This window comes from Tachyglossus aculeatus, chromosome 26 (genome assembly GCF_015852505.1).
Source record: "Tachyglossus aculeatus isolate mTacAcu1 chromosome 26, mTacAcu1.pri, whole genome shotgun sequence".
NCBI lineage: Eukaryota > Metazoa > Chordata > Mammalia > Monotremata > Tachyglossidae > Tachyglossus > Tachyglossus aculeatus.
The window spans coordinates 13,549,010-13,570,212 of record NC_052091.1 but is presented as its reverse complement, the minus strand read 5'-3'; the positions used below and the strand labels follow the sequence as shown (position 1 = coordinate 13,570,212).

The 21,203-nt window shown below is 46.1% G+C and overlaps 1 protein-coding gene and 1 non-coding gene across 2 annotated transcripts in view; both read left to right on the top strand.

Moving 5' to 3' along the window:
• TSPAN3 (tetraspanin 3) overlaps positions 1–12,986 on the top strand; it is a 28,575-nt gene extending 15,589 nt beyond the window's left edge. Inside the window, exons 2-7 of the mRNA XM_038767247.1 lie at positions 1,600–1,791; positions 2,015–2,089; positions 5,550–5,651; positions 6,337–6,489; positions 6,901–6,984; positions 12,020–12,986. Coding sequence (XP_038623175.1) covers positions 1,600–1,791; positions 2,015–2,089; positions 5,550–5,651; positions 6,337–6,489; positions 6,901–6,984; positions 12,020–12,112 — 699 coding nt within the window. The 3' untranslated portion in view covers positions 12,113–12,986. The remainder of the gene's footprint in view (positions 1–1,599; positions 1,792–2,014; positions 2,090–5,549; positions 5,652–6,336; positions 6,490–6,900; positions 6,985–12,019) is intronic.
• Positions 5,959–6,040, top strand: TRNAS-AGA. The gene has a single exon. It is a non-coding gene; the product is annotated as a tRNA-Ser (tRNA).
• Positions 12,987–21,203: the final 8,217 nt, after the last annotated feature.

The window sequence follows — 21,203 nt, the reverse complement described above, 5'->3', positions numbered from 1 at the left end:
TTTTACTTCCAGCTTGTCATGAGGCTTTTTTGGCTAAGCCTAACAGTCCTGAAAAATCACTCTGTGGATAGAAACGTAATGACAAACTCTCCCCTCCCCCACCTCCCCTCCATGAAATTCACAAGAAAGATCATAGTGAAAGTACTGTTGGCAAAATTGAATGAATTTTGTGTACAAAACGTATCACCGTCTTCTTTCTCTCCACTCCCTGCATCCCAGGCAGCCACTCCTCTCCTTTGGCCTAGGTCACTTTTACCACTGGAGTAACAGTGTTGCCTTTATGTGGCCAGGGAATGTTTCTGTTACACTGTACTCTTACAAGGCCTTAATACAGTGCTCAGTACAGTGCTCGGCACAGAGTCAGCACTCAATTAATACAATTGATTGATTTGACACCTCTCCTTCGGAGCCAGGCTGTCGAACGGACCTGGAGAAAGCTTGTCTAGACCATCAGCATCATCTACCCTGCAAGGGGGGGAGAGCTTAGCAGTGCTGCTGAGGGCCCTTTGTGGAAGTTTGGAAATGCAGCTCCTTACGAAGTTCCCTACTGTCCCTTCTGACTGAAGAAAGCAAAGTCTTTGTTGCTGTATCCTCAGGAGTGCTGATGGGAGCACACCGCAGTTGTGATCCAATTAGGTACCCTAACAGTCGCAGTTATTTGAAAAACTTTACCCAGCCGTCAAGTAAATTTTCATCCTCCCCGGGAATTTTCCCATCACTCAGTGTGACTTGGTGACATATTCCCATGAATAATGTAGAGTCTGAAGAACTGTAGCAACAACTCAGAGGGGCCCGTCACTCTTGGCAGCTTTACATCTCTGCCTTTCTGTCATCACGGCCCTTTTATTCAGACTGAGCCTCTGAGACGCTTCACTGCAAGACACGATTGTGTGTTTGGGAGGCGGGTGGGGAGGAAGGAGCCGAAAGTTTTCAGCATGTCTTCATAACCCAACTTTACCGTACAGAATGCTTGATGAATCCATCATGAGATCCACAGTTGGTGAGCTGGCAGAAGAAATCACTTTCTGGGGAAAAACAGAAGCAGCATGGCCTAGTGGAAAGAGCATAGGTCTGGGAGTTGGAAGATGGGGGTTCTGGTCCCAGCTCTGCCACTTGCCTGCCGTTGTGACCTTGAGCAAGTCACTTCATTTCTCTGGGCCTCAACTGTAAAATGGGGATTCAATACCTATTCTCCTTCCCAGCCCCAAAGCACTTAATGTACACATCTGTAATTTATTTATATTAATGTCTGACTAGACTGTAAACTGGTTGTGGGCAGGGAATGTATCTGTTTATGGTGTGCTGTCCCAAGTGCTTAGTACAGTGCTCTGCACACAGTAAGCGCTCAATAAATATGAGTGACCAACAGACTACTTAGATTGTGTGCCCCAAATGGGCCAGGGACTGTGTCCAACCTGGTTACCCCAGCACTTAGAACAATGCTTGATACATACCAAGCGCTTAACAAATACTCGAGTAATGTGGTATTATTATTAATAAAATTAAGCTGAAGACCACCTCACTGTGAACCCGTAACTCTCACAAGGAAAGAGACCCTTTAACAGCCTTTCTCACTGACGATTTTTGTTTGTCTTGCAGGCGGCAGCAGGGATCCTGTGCTATGTGGGAGCCTATGTCTTCATTACTTACGATGACTATGATCATTTCTTTGAAGACGTGTACACGCTCATTCCCGCCGTTGTGATCATAGCTGTAGGCACGCTTCTTTTCATCATCGGACTTATTGGATGCTGTGCCACCATCCGAGAAAGCCGTTGTGGACTCGCAACGGTGAGTTGGCATCTGGCTGAGGGTGGGTCAGAGGAATATCTGTGAATGATACTTTAGAAGGATAAATCTTCCCTTCTCCTGTATTCTTTTTACAGGGACCTTGCTAGCTTCTGGGTTCAAAGGAACACGAAACAGTTTTGAAATATGATCATTGTCTCACTTCATATTTTAGGTGCCTCCTTTTAGTTTGTGTGCTCTGATTGTTCTCCCTTTCTCATTGCAGTTTGTGATCATCCTCCTCTTGGTTTTTGTCACAGAAGTCGTCGTCGTGGTTTTGGGTTACATTTACCGAGCAAAGGTGGGTCCACTAAACCTGCAATTTCCACCATCTTTTTCCAGAGGCAGGTTGTGGGTGGGAGGTCGGTGGCAAGATAGATGAGATTGAGGAGACCCGTAACTCAGAGGGCTCTCTTCAAAGCCCTCCTGAAATTACATCTCTAGGAGGCCTTCCCCAATTAATTTATAATCTCCATTCCACATATCCTTCAACTCCCATGTCAGCTCTTTTGAGCCACTTAAACATTTAGGGGGATTAGTTCCCACCAGGCTTCTGCTAGCAGCCTGCCTTTTGTTTCGGTATCATAATCACCGAATGAATTCATTTGAAATTTATAAGGGACTAATTTGTAAATGCTTAAAAATTACCTTTCCAAGTAAACATATTCCAGTAGTGAACTTTAAATATTTGCAATTAGTGCCCTCTGCGTTGTGAGTGAACTACAATTTGCTTGAAGGCATTCCTGTGCAAGATGAAGCAGCATGGCGTAGTGGCTAGAGCATGGACATGGGAGTTCGAAGGTCATGGATTCTAATCCTGGCTCTGCCACTCGTTTGCTGTGTGACCTAGGACAAGTCACTTCACTTTTCTGGGCCTCAGTGACCACATCTGGAAAATGGGGATCAAGACTGTGAGCCCCATGTGAGGCGGGGGCTGTGTACAACTCATTTGGAGTGCGTCCACCAAAGCGCTTAATACAGTGCCTGGCATATAGTAAGCACTTAACAAATCCCATAATTATTATTATTATTATGTTGTGCCTAATTAATTGGCTGCAATATGACACTGTTCCCCTATTCTTCCATTCCATTTTTTTTTTTTTACAGGACTTATGTACATATTTGTATTGTGAGCCCGTTGTTGGGTAGGGACCATCTCTATATGTTGCCAACTTGTACTTCCTAAGCGCTTAGTACAGTGCTCTGCACACAGTAAGCACTCAATAAATACGATTGAATGAATGAATACAGTCCTAGTCAAATAATTTATATGAAAGTAGAAACAGGCTTACTCTCCTCGCCCCACTTCGTGCTTTCTACTATCTTAAATGCTGTTTGAAAATTCTTATTGTGGAAGTTATTTGCCTGTTGACATTTGTGTTATTTTGTTTGTTTTTTTTGGTTGCTTTTCTTTTTCCCAGCCCCCTGATTCTGCATGGAAAATTGGCGGGATTTTGAGTGGTCCGATTTTCTTAAACTGATGGAGGACTGTCTTTGCTGCATCCTCCAAAAGCGATTTGCTTTTGGTTTCCTGGGGAAATTTGGCTTGGTCACTGTGGGTTAAAGGTTATCTGTTTGAGAAGGCAAAAACATATGAACTCCATTTTAAATTCTTGCCAATTTAGGAGATTAAAACACTACTTTTGTTTGGAACGTGCGTAGTTAAATTTTCAGGTTCTCAAAACAATTATGCCGAGAGACATGAAGGTAAAATTTATATAAGGATCAAAAAGATTAAGCTTCTTTCTGAGGCCTCTTTAGTCCTGAAAATGCACTTGCTGGCATGAAACTTAAGGATTTAAACTGCTTTAATTTTAGAATTATCAGCTTGTGTTTGGAACCAGGGATGAGGGCGTTCTTTATAGACCCATTCTAGTTTCCTAATATCTTCATTACAGCCTCGAGTACGTAACACGATAGGCAGCTTAATATTAAAACCTCCACAGCAGTCGGTCAGCCTGAAACTAATTTAGTTGTTTGCTGACCTTGGAGGAATGTTCTAATGTAGAATTAAGAATGTGGTCAGAGTTCAATAAAAGTTAGCACGCAATAAAATAGCAAAGGATCAAAAGACTTTTTGTAGCCCTAAGAGGCAATTTTTTTTTCCCTGAGGGTATTTTAAATATACTTAGTTCTTCCACATTGTACGTTCTCAACAGCTATGCTTTGGCTAGAACATCAGGAATTAGGGATTGCTCATGCATCCAACACCCGTGAACCTGTTTGAATATTGCATATGGTGGTGGAGAAGGGAACAGTTTGGGCTACAGAATAAGAGCGGGCACAGTATTTCCTCCTCCCACCCGATGATTACTCCTCTGAGCTGATGGAGGGATGTTCATTAGTCAGAAACCCCTGACAGAAGTTTGACCCACTGACAGTCATGTGTGTTAAACTAGTGACTCTGCTGCCTTCAGGAGAGCAGAAATGTTCTTGTCTTCTAGACTGTAAGCTCTTTTGTGAGCAGGCATCACTTCTACCAACTCTTCCAAGTGCTTGGTTCAGTGTTCTGCCCTCAGTAAATACCACTGGTGGATTGATGGGCATAGGTACAAATATAAAACAAAGGAATTTGACCCCAGTTTATATGGCCCCCATTTTCTTAGTGCAGATCATTTCATTTAAAACATTTAATTCTTGGGCAGAACAGTAGCCCTGATCCCTCCTTGTCATTCCGCTCTTCCAGTCTTATAAAATACCCAGAATAGCTCATCTAGCCTGTCTTGTCTTATGCTGTCGAGTTGTCCCCGACCCATAGCGGCACCATGGACACATCTCTCCCAGAACACCCCACCTCCATCTGCAATTGTTCTGGTTGTTCATCCGTAGAGTTTTCTTGGTAAAAATACGAAAGTGGTTCACCATTGCCTCCTTCCACGCGGTAAACTTGAGTCTCCATCCTCGAGTCCCTCCCATGCTGCTGCTGCCCAGCACAGGGAAGTTTTAACTTGTAGCAGATTGCTTTCCACTCTCTAGCCACTGCCGAAGATAGGAATGGAAAAGGTATGCCTCTGCTTGACTCTCCCTCCCATAGACTGGTAGAGTACTGGAAACTTTCCAGGTGTGACCCTGAGAGGGGCTCTGTCCTGTCTAGTGATGCATATAAATGGATTCAGAGTTGTTTCTTGAATTGCCACGTGGGTGGAGTCAGCAGGAAGGTGCAAAGACTCATCCTCTTTCATCCTCCACACTTACAATTCAGCTTTCAGATAAAATTTCCCATGCTGGGGTTGACTCTACATACTCAGTTTCTCTCCCTCAAGGCTTCGACTGAGCCAACCCCCCCAAAGGAGGATCCAGGAACGTGGCCTTGCATCCGCATTTTGGATCGCACGTCTCTCTGCATTCTCTTTTTGAGCTACAAGAAAGGGAAAAGAAAGTGAGCCCTCGGGAAACGAGCCAAGATAACTCTGTCTTAAAAAACGAAGGTAGTCGGTTTACAAAATGGGGCATCCCTCCTGAGACTGCTTCTGCGCAGCTCCTTCTGTCAGGAGCTGGCTGTGCTACACTAAGAAGAAACGCACGGATGACACTTTTAATCTATACATTCATCTGCTGCTGATACAGATGTCTATAAGTTATATTAATCAGAAGCCTCAAAAGAAGTGGGGTTTTTTTTTTCTTTCAATTCTTGCAAAGTATTACATTAAAGCACTTCGGCAACCAGGATGAAGAAGCTGTTCCACAGGGACAGAAACTGCTGGCCGCTTTTCATCCCCGTTTGATTAGAGACCAAAAAATTTGCTTCTGTTTTTCCTTAGGTGGAAAACGAGGTTGATCGCAGTATCGAGAAGGTGTACAAGGCCTATAATGGAACCTCTCCTGACGCTGCCAGTCGCGCTATCGATTATGTGCAGAGGCAGGTGAGCATGTGGCAGCCAAGATGGTTTTAAGCAGAGGTGTGGAGAGCTTTTATTTGTCTGCCAGCTTCAGATTGACTCTCCATTGTGTGGGCACTAGTCCCCGCAGCCAATCCTTTCTGAACTGAAGGGTAACGTCTAGTGCGGAGGTAGTCTTCATGGATTGCCTGGATAATAAATTACAGAAGGCTGTGTGGCGGGATGGAGACTGTAAGCTCGTTGTGGGCGGGGAACGTATCTGCCAACTCTGTTTTAGTGTACTCCCCCAAGCGCTTAATACAGTGCCCAGCGCACAGGAAGCGTTCAGTAAATAGTCGTGGCCGAGTGGTTAAGGCGATGGACTAGAAATCCATTGGCGTTTCCCCGCGCAGGTTCGAATCCTGCCGACTACGTGTCTCCTTTCCAATTTGTACTTCCCAAGCGCTTAGTACAGTGCTCTGCACATAGTAAGCGCTCAATAAATACGATTGATTGATTGATTGATTGATGAGCGGCTTAAATAGCAAGAATCCCCAAAGGTTTGTCGCACTCCGGCTGCCTGCCCAGTTTTCATTATTTAAAAGTGCCCAATGGTAAATTTTGCTTTTCTGAAATCTGAACTATCAGACTGTCAGAGTCTAGTGAGAGAGAAAATGCAGTGTAGTGTCTTTTTTTCTTGTGTTTTGGACTCCCCTCCCTCCCCCTCCAGCTGCGTTGTTGTGGGATTCATAATTATTCTGACTGGGAGAATACAGACTGGTTCAAAGAAACCAAAAATCAGAGTGTGCCCCTCAGCTGCTGCAAAGCGACTGTCAGCAACTGCAACGGAAGCCTTGCCCGCCCCTCCGACCTCTACTCCGAGGTAAGTCAGCTGTGTCCATGACCGCATGCTCCAAACCTGGCTCTTGATCCATGCCAGGGAGGGGGAATTGGGACAGGGGCCCCTAGTTTCATTGAGTCAATAATAACTGTGGTATTAAAAGTGCATATTATGTGCCAAGCGCTATTCAGAGCCCTGAAATAGGAGACAACCAGGTCAGACCCAGCCCATGTCCCTCACTGATCCGTTATTTGTGTCATTCATTAAGGATCCTACTTTCCCATTATACTATTTGGTTTAAGTGGTATTTTCTTGTTATAAAATGGTGACTCAGCTGCTAAGCCTGTCTGTAGCCACTTTTTAAAAAAAATATTCTACTTTAAGACTAGGTGGGAGTGATGCTTCCTTATTTCCTTTGGGTAGTCCTGATTCTTGACCTAATTCTTGTTTCAGGGATGTGAAGCTTTAGTTGTAAAGAAGCTACAAGACATCATGATGTATGTTATCTGGGCAGCATTGGCGTTTGCTGCCATTCAGGTAAGCCAAAAAGATGAGTAAACGTGCAATTTCCGATCGTCTTTATACTGCCGACCACAACTCGGAATAAAAAACGACCCTCCCCATTTTATTTAAAGGTTAAAACAGACGTCCATCCTTTGCCACTTTATTTAAGCTTTGAATATTATGATTATTAACGAAATGCCCACCGGTCATTCCATAGGTCCTGAGCGTCTGTATAAGTGTTTCTACACACAAACTATAAATGATGCAAATTAATTCGTTACGGTGCCTCTCTACAAAGTACCGTAGAATGTGTACAGTACTGGTGCTATAGCAAAGAGCAAATATGCAGTGCTAGATTTCTCCCCACCCCACCCTAGTTAGGTTAGGCTGGCAGCCAACATGGTTTGTGACATTACCAGGCCCACGCAGCAGTGCCACATCACCATCTGGACTTCAAAGCAAAAGGTCGACTCTCCCCACCCATTCCAACACAATAGTAGTATCACTTTCCTCCCCACCTCCTATTCGTTTACCAGAATCCTTCGGGTAGGGAGTCCTATAACGTGCGGCAGGTTGGTAATGAAGGATGTGATTAAGCCTCCAAAATTGCTCATCAATATGGATTGAATGATTTCCTCCAGAAAGCCCCTGAGTAGCTTTATGTTGCATCTTCAACTCATCTTTCTGGCTGGTCACCAAGTTACCGGGAGGCAGGAGAGACCGTTAAGACGATTTAGCGCCGGCAACTAACTCTGGGCCCAGGTCACCAAAACTCAGTTATTTCAGACCCAGGCCAGGTACTGCCTTCACATAAAGGGACTCTTTGAACTTCTACCTTTTGTGTACTTGTGAGAAGCTGAATCGGCAACTAAAAATGGTCCTTATTATCTATCGTGGAATGTTCTTTGATTAGTCTTTTGATGGCTGCCGGATACTTGATCCCTCGCAGAAGTTACTGTCTGAAAAGCATTGATTTTGGAACACTGGGGTTGCAGGTGTCTTTTCATGGTTTTGGTCAGTCAGCCCCCTCCTTTTTCAAAGGATGTGACACTTTGTCTAAAGACTTGAAATAGGATCATGTTTGCTAAGCACTTATGCCAGGAACTGTACTAAACGCTGAGATAGATGGAAGCTAATCAAGTTGGACACGGTCCATGTCCCATGTGGGGCTCGCAGTCTTAATCCCCACTTTGCAGATGAGGCACAGAGAAGCGAGTGACTTGCCCAAGGGCACACAGCAAACAAACTGCAGAGCCAGGACTAAATCCCAGTTCCCCTGATTCCCAGGCCTGTGCTCTTTCCTCCCCAAGCGCTTAGTACAGTGCTCTGCACACAGTAAGCGCTCAATAAATACGATTGAATGAATGAATTAGGCCACGCTGCTATCTATTATCCCATCAACTACAGACCTTACATTTTCCTCCAGTCCATTCACAGCCATTACTTTTTAATTGGAAAGGTAGCGTCTGATTTCGAGTCATGTGTTCAGAATTTTCCTTTGCTTGGAAGAGGGTCATATTTAGAGTTCTTTATTTCTGTTTATCCGTCAGTGCTTTTAAGTGATCACATGAACTCCTTTTCTGCTCTGTGGGTACCTTTTCCATTTCCAGTTCCAGCGGGTTGGGAGCGGAAACCTAGGACACCAGATAACTGAAATCCCCGCCAGAGTGGGGCTGGGATGAGGAGGGGTGGGGCAGCGGTGTCCCGCAGTGTGTTTTAATTGGCTGCTCTCTGGGGGAGATAAAATAAAAATATTTATTTTATTTTGTTAGTATGTTTGGTTTTGTTCTCTGTCTTCCCCTTTTAGACTGTGAGCCCACTGTTGGGTAGGGACTGTCTCTATATGTTGCCAATTTGTACTTCCCAAGCGCTTAGTACAGTGCTCTGCACATAGTAAGCGCTCAATAAATACGATTGATGATGATGATGATGAGACTCCGGCAGCCTGGCAACTTGGCTTTCCCGGGAGTCTTTGCTCTTCTCCTTTCCTCCAGTTCCTCCTCTTCCTGAATTCCTGGTCCCTGGCGCTGCCTCGTGTTAGCCGGAGGAGATGTATGGCCTTCTGGATAGAGCACAGGCCTGGAAGCCGGAAGGTCATGGGTTCTAATCCCGGCTCTGCCGTGTGTCTGCTACCTTGGCCTCGGTTCCCTCACCTGTAAAATGGGAATTGAGACTGAGGGCCCCATGTCGGGCAAGGACTGGGTCCAGCTGGATTCGCTTGTACCCCCTCTGGTGCTTAGTACAGTGCTTGGCACATAGTAAGTGCTTAACACATACCACAGTGTCCCATCCTCCACCTGGGGAATATGGGGCAGTTGTTCCTGGCTGTGTCCTGTTTGCACTTTAAGTATGGGGGGCTCTGGGGAGTAATTGCAGGATGCCAGCCAGCTAGTTGTCACCGAGTAACCGGTTACTTTTGTGACAACAGCTGCAAGCCCAGAAATGATTAGTTATCAAGTGAGATGATCAAATATGAAACTGAAAAACCACAAATGGGAACTTCTGATATGCCCTAAGACTCCTGGAATGCTCCATTTATTGCTCTTCAAGCCGGTTTCAAGCCTGGAGGGTGTATTTTTAAGTCAGTGTGTGGGTGTTTTGGGGGGTTTTTTTGTTTGTTTTTTTTTAATTGCGCTTGGCAAGTGATTTGTTTAATTACTAGCGCAAATGTACGGTTCTTAAATTGCCTAGTTTTTGTTTGCATATTTTAGCAGAAGCTGGTGTACTTAATGAGGAACGCCTCTGGTAACAAGAAGGTGGATTGTTTACTTTGGTATTTAAACAAGACTTTGTAACGAGTCTCAAAACCTAGTTGCCTTTGAATTAGTCTCTACTCTGCCGAACATTTCCTCAGTGGAAAATCCGTGTAGCAGTGATAGAGTGTCCCGCGGGAGAATTGGGTCTGACTAGTCTAAGGTTCCTGTCAGGTGACAATGGGGATGTCAAGGAGAGGGAAAAGCAGGGAGAAGTGTGGTAGGAGAGAAGGAATTCTCTCCCTTCCCAGATTTGAGCAGCTTGATTTTTTTTTTTTTTTACATGCAACCCTAGAACTAGATGAATATCAAACCTGATTGAAGGGCCTCTTAACTATAATAACGCTAGTGAAGATGAAGTCTGTAGTAACTGATTTTTCTCATTAGCGATGTCCTTTATCGTAAACTTGCTGACCAAATGTTTGGGAGTGGCTTTTATTTTTTTTTACCGCTTTTGTGCCTTTCCATAACATGTTTGAAGTAAAGCACTTTGCTTTTACGAGTTTGTCTGAAGCATACCCCGTATATTTTAAATGAATTTGGCTCATCAGTAAAGGCTTCGATTTATGAAAATAATGGAAAATAGACTAAAGCTAAGCACCAAGCATTCCAAATTGATAGTTTCCCCTTATGAAGCATCTGGTACTTATCTTTTTGGGTAACAACTGAAAGGATGTTTCTGGGCCAAACCAGAGTAGGGTGATAGACAATAAACCGACTCTCTTGCCTTAGTAAATATAAACTAGAGCTAAAGCATTTTCCAGGGCAGTGATAGCTAAAGGACTCTCTGAGCCAACATATTGACCCCATTGTGACACCTCTACTTCCCCTCCCCCCAACTATTTCTTGATGACCCTCATTTGTTTAATACCCCTCAAATCCCCTCTAATGGCTTTAAATAATTCAAACCTGATGCAGTTGGTTTGTCATCTGACAGTTAATTGCATTTTTTTTTTAAAAACCTTTGGAGTAAGACATTGGTTCACTTATGTTGCAGTCCCCTTTTGTTCCTGGAGTATCCAGTTCTATAGTAGATCAGGACAGGACCTGTTGTCCTGCTCAGGCAAAGGAGTGAAAGTTGATCTGATGGGTTTCCCACAGCATTAATGGAATTTCTTTTGTTTCTCCCTGGTATAGTGTTCCTCGGGGTGTCATTTGAATCTGTGTACATTGTCACTTCTGCTATTTCCTAGTTCTGAGGCATCAAAGCTCAGGCATTCCCCATTTAGAGGGAGGATTTCTCTGAAGCATTTTGACATTTCCTTGGGAGTGTACAAGCTGGACAACTCAGGCCTGGACAGGACCAAAACATGATGGGATTTCAGGAGTAAAGCAGTCTTGGCCACTTCAGTTGTCATTTTAAAGCTCTCTAAAACTATTAATTGCAGGTGAATTGGGTGTTGTAACTTCAGAAGAGTTTCACGGAATGGGAATAAAGAGTTTAGCTACAAACAAACCACGAGTTACAATTTCAGAAAATTGTGGGACTCTGGTCTTGTTTTTAAAACAAACAAGTTAATCTGCGCTTCAAGAAACTCTAACATTCACTGAAACCTTGTTCTTTCAAAGCTGACGTATCTTAATGTAGTTATTTTTTTCCCATTCATTCAGTCGTATCGAGCGCTTACTGTGTGCAGAGCACTGTACTAAGCGCTTGGGAAGTACAAATCGAGGAAGTGGAGCACCCTCTTCCTGATCGTGGAAGCACTCTTACCACTACACTTGGTCTATTTTGCATCCTTCCTAGATGTGACTGAAAACGAAACTATTCTCATTCCTACTTAGACTGTGATGTGGGACAGGGACCGTGTCCTACCTAATTAACTTGTATCCACCCCAGCACTTAGAAGAGTGTTTGACACACAGTAAGTGTTTAACATATACCATAAAAGCAAACAAACCCAAAGACCACAGAGTTGGGGACCAAGGCCCTGGAGTTATTTTTCTCTGACAGCGCCTGCCGACTTGCTTGAAGCCGAGAGAGAGATCAATGGCTTGAGATCAGAGCAAGGCTCCCAGGGATTTTCTCTTTTGGGGAACCCTGATAAAGAACCTCTGAGTACCTGGACAGAAACCAAAAGCTCCCTTCTCCCAGGTGGTCTGTGGGGACTGGGAAACCTGAAAAGAGACAGGTCCCCAAAATGTGACAAAATATTCCACTCTGTTGACCTGTCTTTTAAAGTCTGCTTTCCTGGAGCTTTTGTAGTGAATTTAGGAATTTGGCGTCATTTGAAAGGAACTTCAAGACTCCCCTACCAGCAGATGACTTCTGCAGTCGAGCCACGTGTGACTCCTGTCTGTCTTCTCTCTGATAGCTGCTGGGCATGCTGTGCGCCTGTATAGTGTTGTGCAGGAGGACTAGAGATCCCGCGTACGAACTTCTGATCACCGGAGGAACCTACGCTTAGAAGGCTGTGCCAGCCCCTTGAGCGCCGGATCCCGTGTCCGTTCCTCGGAAGGTGAATGGGGCGGGCCTCTGGCCTTAGCCCTGCTCCTCTCCCCCCCCACCCCACCCCGGTCCGCGCAGTAGACGCAGCCGAAGCACACTTTGCACAGTCGAGGGCAGCCGTGACGTGCACTGGTGACGGCGAGGCAACTAGCTCTCTGTGCCCCCACAAACGTACCTTGGACACCATTTTCCCCCACCGCTTTGGCCAACTGTCCATGTAGTCGAGGAGGTCTTGAGTGGGCGAGTTAAGCGTTCTAACAAGAGGACCGTGGCTTGGGGCGGCTAGGGTGAATGCCCACGTCGACGTCCGCTGAACGCACGCAGACCAATTCCGGACTCCTAAATCTTCTTCAACTAGGTGGGATTCTTGGCCAAAGCATTTTTGGAGGGAGGGAAAAAAGGACTCCAGCTATCGATTTAATTTGGCAAGAGCTGAACATTAAGTTTTGCCCCTCACCAGTATCCGTTTTGAAATGCCTATTGTAGCAAAGCCCAGTCAGTGGAAATTATACAAGACGACTAAGAGTAAAATTAGAATCGGACCGAGTGCATCCTTGATCATCTCAAAAGACTGATCTTCCAAACTTTCATGTTTTTTAAAATACAAGCTGGCTTTTCAGGAGTATAATGTATGCACTACTGTTCTATAACAAATTACCTTTTGGGGTTTTTTTTTTTGGTTCTGTTTTATGTTTTGAGTCATTGTAGGACTCAGATTTGGTTTGAAAATAATGTAGCCTTGTAGAATAGTCAAATACCATAGTATGTGAAGGTGATCTCAGTTGTAAATAGTAAATCTGATGAAATAAAGTCTGTATATCCTCCCTCCAAAACGAGGTCTTTGTTCTAGGCTTCAGGATTTGGGGGCTCTAACTCTTGCTGAGAGGCGCGGGCAGCAAGCCAGTCCTACATGCCCACCGGGGATCGAGCGGGCTCGTCTCCGTCTCCTGGGGCTGTGTTATGCCAATTCTGTTGCACTTGCTGTGCAACAGAAAGTGCCCAGCTGAAGGGCCAGTATTGTCTGTTCTTCCTTTCTTTCTTCCTCTGAACGTGAGCTGGTGTCTGGGAGTCATTTCAGGAATAATTTTGATCAAATTCACCCAAGTACCTAATCCAGTGTAGTCTTTTCACTTGGATATAACTCTGGCCTGTGGCTGGAAGAAAGAGCAAAAAATGTTAATGCTCAAAACTCCCCCTGAAGTCCAGCCACTAGCCACTCCACGGCCTGTGCAAATGACGAGCGGTTTTCCAGGCAACTCTGCCGTAGCACACACTTCCACTCCACATTTTGGCTAGGATGTCGTGTGGGAATTAGGGCACGTATGTCCGACAACGAAAAGCACCTGGACTGATCACTCCTCTTCTAGCTGGCTGTGGACCTTGGGGGTAAGTCTAGTGGAAGGTGCAGTTATTTTGTTGGTTTCTTTTTTAAAAAAAAACAATTATTAAGCATTTACTTAGGCACTGTGTTCTAAGATAGATAAAATAATCAGGTTGGACACAGTCCATGTCCCCACATGGGGCTCACAGTCTTAATCCGCATTTTCCAGATGAGGTAATTAAGGCACAGAGAAGTGAAGTGACCTGCTCAAGATCACACAGCAGGCCATTGGTTGAGCCGGCATTAGAAACCCAGGTTCTCTGACTCCATGCTCTTTCCATGAGGCCACACAGCTTCTCTCATGTTATGAATGCCTCCAGGTTTTATCTTTGTTGAGTGGGATTCCCAGCTGGAGGATTCATCGTGCCGGGTTCTTGGAGTGACATGATGCAAGGGGAAATGAGAAGCAGCATGGCCTAATGGACAGAGCACAGACTTGGGAGTCAAAGGACCTGAGTTCTAATCCCAGCTCCACCTGTTGTCACCTTGGGCAAGGCACTTAACTTTTCCGTGCTTCAGTTCCTTCATCTGTAAAATCGGGATTAAATCTTTCTCCCTCCTACTTACACTGTGAATTCCATGTGGATGGGACTCTGGCCAACCCAGTTATCTTTTATCTACCCCAGTATGCTGCTTGGCACTTAGTCATGCAGTGTGGCTTAGTGGAAAAAGCACAGGCTTGGGAGGCAGAGGACCTGGGTTCAAATCCCGGCTCTGCCACTTACGTGCTGTGTGACCTTGGGCAAGCCACTTACTTTCTCTGTGCCTCAGGTACCTCATTTGTAAAATGGGGACTAAGACTGTGAGCCCCAAGTGGGACAACCTGATTACTTTGTATCTACCCCAGTGTTTAGAACAGTCGTTGGCACATAGTAAGTGCATAACAAATACCATAATAAATAGTAGTCACTATAATGAAAATATATAATATATATTATATAATCAATAATAATGAAAATAGTGACTGAATCAGCTGAAATGAGGGTCAGGAGACAATAGGGAAGCCCCGGGGATCCCACCCAGGGGCAGCCTGGGGAACACCCCAAACCAGAGGTGAGAGCTGCCTTTCAGCCCTTGACGGCTTGAGGTTTGGGGTGATTTTGCTTGCGTTTCTTAGTTATTTTGTGGGTTCTCTTACAGAGTAATGCCTCCCCACCCTCTCCTCTTTTTTCAGTCAAGCTCTAACACTACCTTTTCCCAATCCGTGGATGGGAATGTAATACCATGTGCTTCTTCTCCCTCTTCTGAAACCCCAGAGGGCAGAAAGTTGGTGTTGGTGTTTCACTCTCTGTCCTTTAAGTCTGTCATTTCAGCTGAGAAAATTCAGGACTTAAAAGTCAAGAGTCATCCTGAGGAATCATAAAAGTAAATGCAGGATTCTACTTCCACCTCTGCCTTGTGACCTCTAGCCTCTAAGGGGCCTAGGTTTGAGAGGGAGCCAGGAGCTTCTCCGAAGACTGGCACTGCCAAGTCCGGGAGGAAACGCAAATGGGATTGAGAATGAATTAATCTGGTGTGTTCTGCTGTTGGGACAGGACATGGGAAAGGGCTAGTGACCTCGGCCCCTCCCTCTGACGGTCATCACCCACCATCCAACTTGTACTTCCCAAGCGCTTAGTACAGTGCTCTGCACACAATAAGCACTCAATAAATATGATTGAATGAGTGAATGAATCCTGGTGCCCCACCCAGGTTCCCCCCCTGCTGGAACAGAGGGCATATTTACTATTCTATTTATTTTGTTAATGATGTGCAATTAGCTTTAATTCTATTTGTTCTGACGACTTGACACCTGTCCATGTGTTTTGTTTTGTTGTCTGTCTCCCCCTTCTAGATTGTGAGCCCGTTGTTGGGTAGGGACTGTCTCTATATGTTGCCAACTCGTAGTTCCCAAGTGCATAGTACAGTGCTCTGCACACAGTAAGTGCTCGATAAATACGATTGAATGAATGAATGAATGAATATGACCCAAGAGTAGAAACATCATAATTATATGAATGGCATTTATTAAGCCCATACTGTTTGCCTAGCACTGTGCTAAGCGCTAGGGTTGATGCAAGATGCACAGGCGTCTCGCAGGGAAATCAGGTATCTTCATTTTCCAGATAATAATAATAATAATAATGGCATTTGTTAAGCACTTACTATGTGCAAAGCACTGTTCTAAGCGCTGGGGAGGAAATAAGGTGATCAGGTTGCCCCACATGGGGCTCACAGACTTCATCCCCATTTTTACAGATGAGGTCACTGAGGCCCAGAGAAGTGAAGTGACTTTCCCAAAGTCACACAGCTGACAATTGGCGGAGCTGGGATTTGAACCCGTGACCTCTGACTCCCAAGCCCGGGCTCTTTCCACTGAGCCACGCTGCTGAGGCCCAGAGAGGCCGAGTGACTTGCCCTAAATTTGTAAGATTTTGCGGACTTGTCGAAATGAACTGCGAAGGAGGGAGAGGGACCAAAGCAACTAGAAGCTACTTGCACAGGTTAGCTTTAATGTTTGTCTTCTGTTTCTGTGTTTGGTCCTCTCTGTAGATTATAAGCTTTTTGTGGACAGGGATGGTCTCCAATCAATCAGTCGATTGCTTTTTATTGAGCACATACTGTGTGTGGTGCATTGTACTAGGTGCTTGAGACAGTACAATACGGCAGAGGTGGTAGAATTGTCAACAAAGCTCTTCTTTGCATACTCCCCAGCACAAAATAGGCATTCAACGTTTCCGTGGTAAATAAACAAGCCACCAGTGGGGACCCGGAGAACGGATTTATTGTGGATCTCCAGGGCTGGTTCTAGCTGAGGATGCCAGGACTTTCTGCATCCCTGATGCTGCTGCTCGCTTGACAAACCTTTTCTAAGTCAGAGTCTGGGCACCGTGTCAACGAACCCTGTCGGGAAGTCCGGGGCCGCTTCGTAGGAGAGTTGGGTGGCAAATGAAATTGTACCAGTCCAACTGTCACCCAGAACGCTTTTGCATTGAAAACCATCCACGGCACCTGTGAATATATGAATATTCAGTTGGCTAGCCAGTCATTTCTCCTGCTCTTTCATCGGGCTCACTCCCTTGTGCTCTCTATTTAGCTCCCCTTGGTACAGGGGTAGATGCCACTGAGGATGGAACTCGTCCTTGGGTTCAAGCGAGATCAAAAAGCCCAGTGTGAGACCTATGGTCCCGGCCCCATTTTGTGCACACAAAGACTCTCCCTTGCTGTGCGGTTGTGTGTGTTGTTGGCAGCGCCTGGTGCTGTTTTTACTTATAATAATGATAATGGTATTTGTTAAGCACTTACTGTGTGTCAGGCAGTGTACTAAGCGCTGGGTAGATACAAGCAAATCGGGTTGGACACAGTCCCTGCTGTCCCATTTGGGGCTCACAGTCTCAATCCCCATTTTACAGAGGAGGTAACTGAGGCACAGGGAAGTGAAGTGACTTGCCCAAGGTCATGCAGCAGTAAATTCCCCCAGGGCTCCTACGTGCTTTCAGATTCCTCGGGGAGCATCCTGGAACCCGGGCAATTTTCATTGGGCCTGGAAATGATTTTAAGGAAAAGTGTCCTCAGAAGCCCCCTCTGACTTTCTGAGTATCTCCCCCATCTTTCTCCCCATCTCTCTCATCTTTCCCCATCCTCCCTGCTCTTTTGCCTCTTCTTTTCTTCTTCTCCCCGCCTCTCGTCCTCCTTTTTCCCTCTCTCCCATTTATTTCCTCTTTCCACCCTCCCTGCCCTCCCTTCTTCCCATCCCTCTTTTCTCAACTCTCCAGCCTCTTCCCACTTTCCCCACCCCAAGGGCTGTTCCGGGAAAATCTATGAAAATGCTCTCTTTAGACTCTGGCTCTTGACTTAAATTTACTTTAATGTATTTTGATGGAAATTTGTAAACTACTTCCTTTGATTTGAATCTGAGCCCTGGCTCTTTGGTGAATTGTGAATCTAGGGCCCCAGGGGAAGCCAGGAAAGAGGTGGTGGCGGGGGAGGATTGGGGGTTGGAGATGGGAATGGGGGAAGGTGGGTGGAAGGGGCTCTCTGGCCTTGGGGTCAAAGCTCGGAGGTGGCCAGTTACTTGCAGAAGGAGCTTGGGACTGGGAGAACAGTCTCGTGGATATGCAGCTTGGTTTGGCAGGGACAAGAGATTGGAAACATCAGATAAAAAATAAAATAGTTGGTCAATACTTGGTTTTCTGTGCTAATGGGACCAGGGAGAGAGAATCGCTTCAACTCCCTCCCCTTCGAGGCCCTCAGGGGAGCTGTCTGGTTTGAGTTTTCCTTCCTTTCCTTTTCCATAATGTGGAAGGCCTTAAATGAGAATCAGAGGGCACGGATTCTCCATTCCACAAACTGGATTCTCAGCCTGATGACAATTGATGGCGTTATATTTTGGGGGTGAAGGTGGATCACTTTCGATCCAGCTGGCGGGACTTTCAACGGGAGGCAACAAAGGCAGCTCTTGTCGGGGATGGTCCTGGGTTGATTCTCTGCAAGCATGTCAAAAGTTTGTTGCCCAATTTTCCTTGTAAAATCTGCCAAATTTTCCGTGTAAAATCCTTTCTCTGGAGGCTACAGTGCCATCTGGGCAAAGTTAGGGCTGTTTTACTGCAAAAGCCAACCTGATAGAGCCCCAACCTCTCCTTTGGGGAAAGGGGAAGAAATTTTCTGGGGTCTCACAGGTGGGAAGAATAACGCTGAGCCTTTGCCTAGCCAAGTCTCCTTGGGATTTGCACCAGGTGGCTCTGTGGGGCTGGAAAAGAACTGGAGCAGGAATGGGATAGATGGTTGAATGTTAGACTGTAGGTATTCGTGTGTAGGCGCCTTGGAGGTGGCAAACCAGGCTGATGCTTCTGTAGTGCCTTGCCCAAGGGCTTAGTGAAGTCCATTGCTCTCAGTAGCATTCCACTAGCTGCAGGAGTAGATTAAAGTTGTAGGCTGCCCTGGGATATTTTAGAAAAAGACGCAAATATTCCAGAATTGGGAATGGCCTAAAGTTTCCCCTCTTCACCGTAAGCTCATTATGGGCAGGGAATGTGTCATCCTCTCCCAAGCCCATTGTAGAGTGCCCTGCATCATCATCATCAATCGTATTTATTGAGCGCTTACTATGTGCAGAGCACTGTACTAAGCGCTTGGGAAGTACAAATTGGCAACATATGCACACAGTAAGTGCTCAATTAATGTGATTGATTGATGGATCGATTGAAACCTGTATGCTCTTCCTCCCGCTCCCAGCTGCCCTTCCTCCTCTGAACTGACGAATGTGCAGCACTTGCTTAGTTTGTGTCCCACAGCCTTCCGAGACTTGGGACACTGATATCCTGGGATTCTAAAGGATTTTAATCTCAATAGTTCTTTCTCTTTTCTCTTGACTGACAGGAGGATCGGGGAAGCCCAGCTATGGAGGCAGCATGGCTAAGTGGAAAGAGCGCAGGGCTGGAAGTCCAGGAGAACCGACTCCTAATCCTGTGTGACCTTGGGTCACTCACTTAACGTCTCTGGGTCTCATCTGTAAAATGGGATTGAGATAAGATTGTAGGCCCATTTGGGACAGGGACTGTGTCCATATTGATCACCTCGCATCTCCCCCAGCATTTAACATGATGGTATTTAAGTGCTTTCTATGTGCTTGGCACCGTACTAAGCGCGGGGAGAATACAAACAAATCGAGTTGGACGCAGTCCCTATGTCATTGGGGTTCACAGTCTCTATTCCCATTTTACAGATGAGTCACAGAGAAGTGAACTGACTTGCCCTAGGCCTCACAGCAGACAACTGGTGGAGGCAGGATTAGAACCCGTGACCTTCTGACTCCACAGGCCTGTGCTCTAGCCACTAAGCCATCCTGCTTCTCAACCACTTAAATATGTGGTTAATAAATGCTATTATGATTACAATATGTCTCAATGTCATTAACTGTAATCAGTTGGTCAGCCCTGTTAAAAAAATCCTTCAGAATAAGTGTTCTATGGGAGCTGAGAGGAGGCAGGCAAGATATTTATATGTCAGTTTAAATGATGTTGGCCTCAGTGGTGAGCCGGAAAATGAGCCAGGCTAGCATTGAATTTGTGCAAAGTGCTAGCAAACTAAGGTGGTGGCTGGGGGACGGAGGTGGGGGGACATTCACTCATTAAGAGGTGGGCCAGGAAAAGGAGACAAGCAGTGGGTGTGAAAACCACACAACTAAAAAAAACTACACTACATTACAATTTCATGCACAGTGTAGTGTCTTGGATCGCTGCCATCGGCAGTTTGATGAGTGATGAGCAATGAAGAGAGATCCATTTGTCCTTCTTCCTCAAGGTTGTAGTTATAGTTTAATACTGTGCCTTGTTCCTGACTGAGGAGGTCAGCAACTGGAGGGGCAGTGAGGATTTGATTGTGTGGATAATAAACTATTGAAGACTGCTTGGCAGAATCCAGAGGGTAAGTTTGTGGTCGGGTAATGTGTTACAACTCTGTTATATTGTACTCCCCCAAGTGCTTAGTACAGTGTCCTCCTCACGGTGAGCACTCAATAGAGACTGTTGATGGATTGACAGACATCGCCGTCGGCTCAGGGAGAAGGGGGTGTTGCCTCCACAGGTGATCAGGACTATAACCTCCATGCGGAGACAGGATGGTGTGGCCGCTCTCTTTCGGAGGGGACCATTCCTCCTTCTTGGGTGTCCTGACTACCTCATCGCGGGGCTCGAGCCAAGCGGCCCCATTGGACCTTTTCCAAATACATGGATGTTCAGTTAGGTGGAGGGTTGGGTTATGATGAGTGGTAACCCGCTGGTCTCGGTCTCCCCTATGGGCAGAATCAGAGAAATGGGTTTCCGCGGCAGTTGGGGGATATAGGTATCGGTTGGATATCAGGAAGCGTCCCAGGCAGAAGGGGAAAGAGCAGGTCAGTGCCTTCCTTTTACCCTCTTGGGAGCCCAGCCATTCAGCTGGATTGGTTGGGAGTCCTCAAAGAGGCTTTGAAGCTTAAATTCCAAACCCCCCAAAATTACACTGGGCAGTTGGGACGACTAAAAAACGGGGATGGGCAGCAAGGGGCTTGGACTTTCAACCTACCCCCTCTATACGTCTCTGGCTGCTGGAAGAGAAACAGGCAATCCATCAGTGGTATTTATTGAGCGCTTCCTGTGTGCAGTGCACTGTTCTAAGCGCTTAGGAGAATACAATACATCGGAGTCGGTAGACACGTTCCCTGCCCACAGCGAGCTCACACTCCGCAGCCATGAGGCAACTGGTCATTCGGAATCCCGGCGCAGCTTGGCAGGAGCTGCTGACTCCCTTCTGAAACGGAGAAGGATCAAGCGGGGAGAGAGGAGCCGGGGTCCCTCTTACCCCGACTCATCCAGGCCAAGGGAATTGGCACACCCATAGGCTCGGGGAGATACGTTTCGTGCGTGCTCAACCTGGAGATGGGTAAAAAGGTCGGGCAGGTTGGCGTTATACACCCATCTACGTAACATCCTGTTCGGCACCAGTCATTATAGAGGCTTAAAGAAATGAAGGAAGATGTCCTGTGATGCCAGGGCCCTGGCTCTAAACGGCCAGAGTGTTACGGGTAGCAGTCACCAATTTATAAAATAAAGTGTTAGCCCAGCAGAGCCCCCTTCCCCACCCATCCGTCGCCCCCTTCCAAACCATTCCCTTGCCCAGGGATCCGCCCCTGACCCTCCCCACCCCTGGGTGG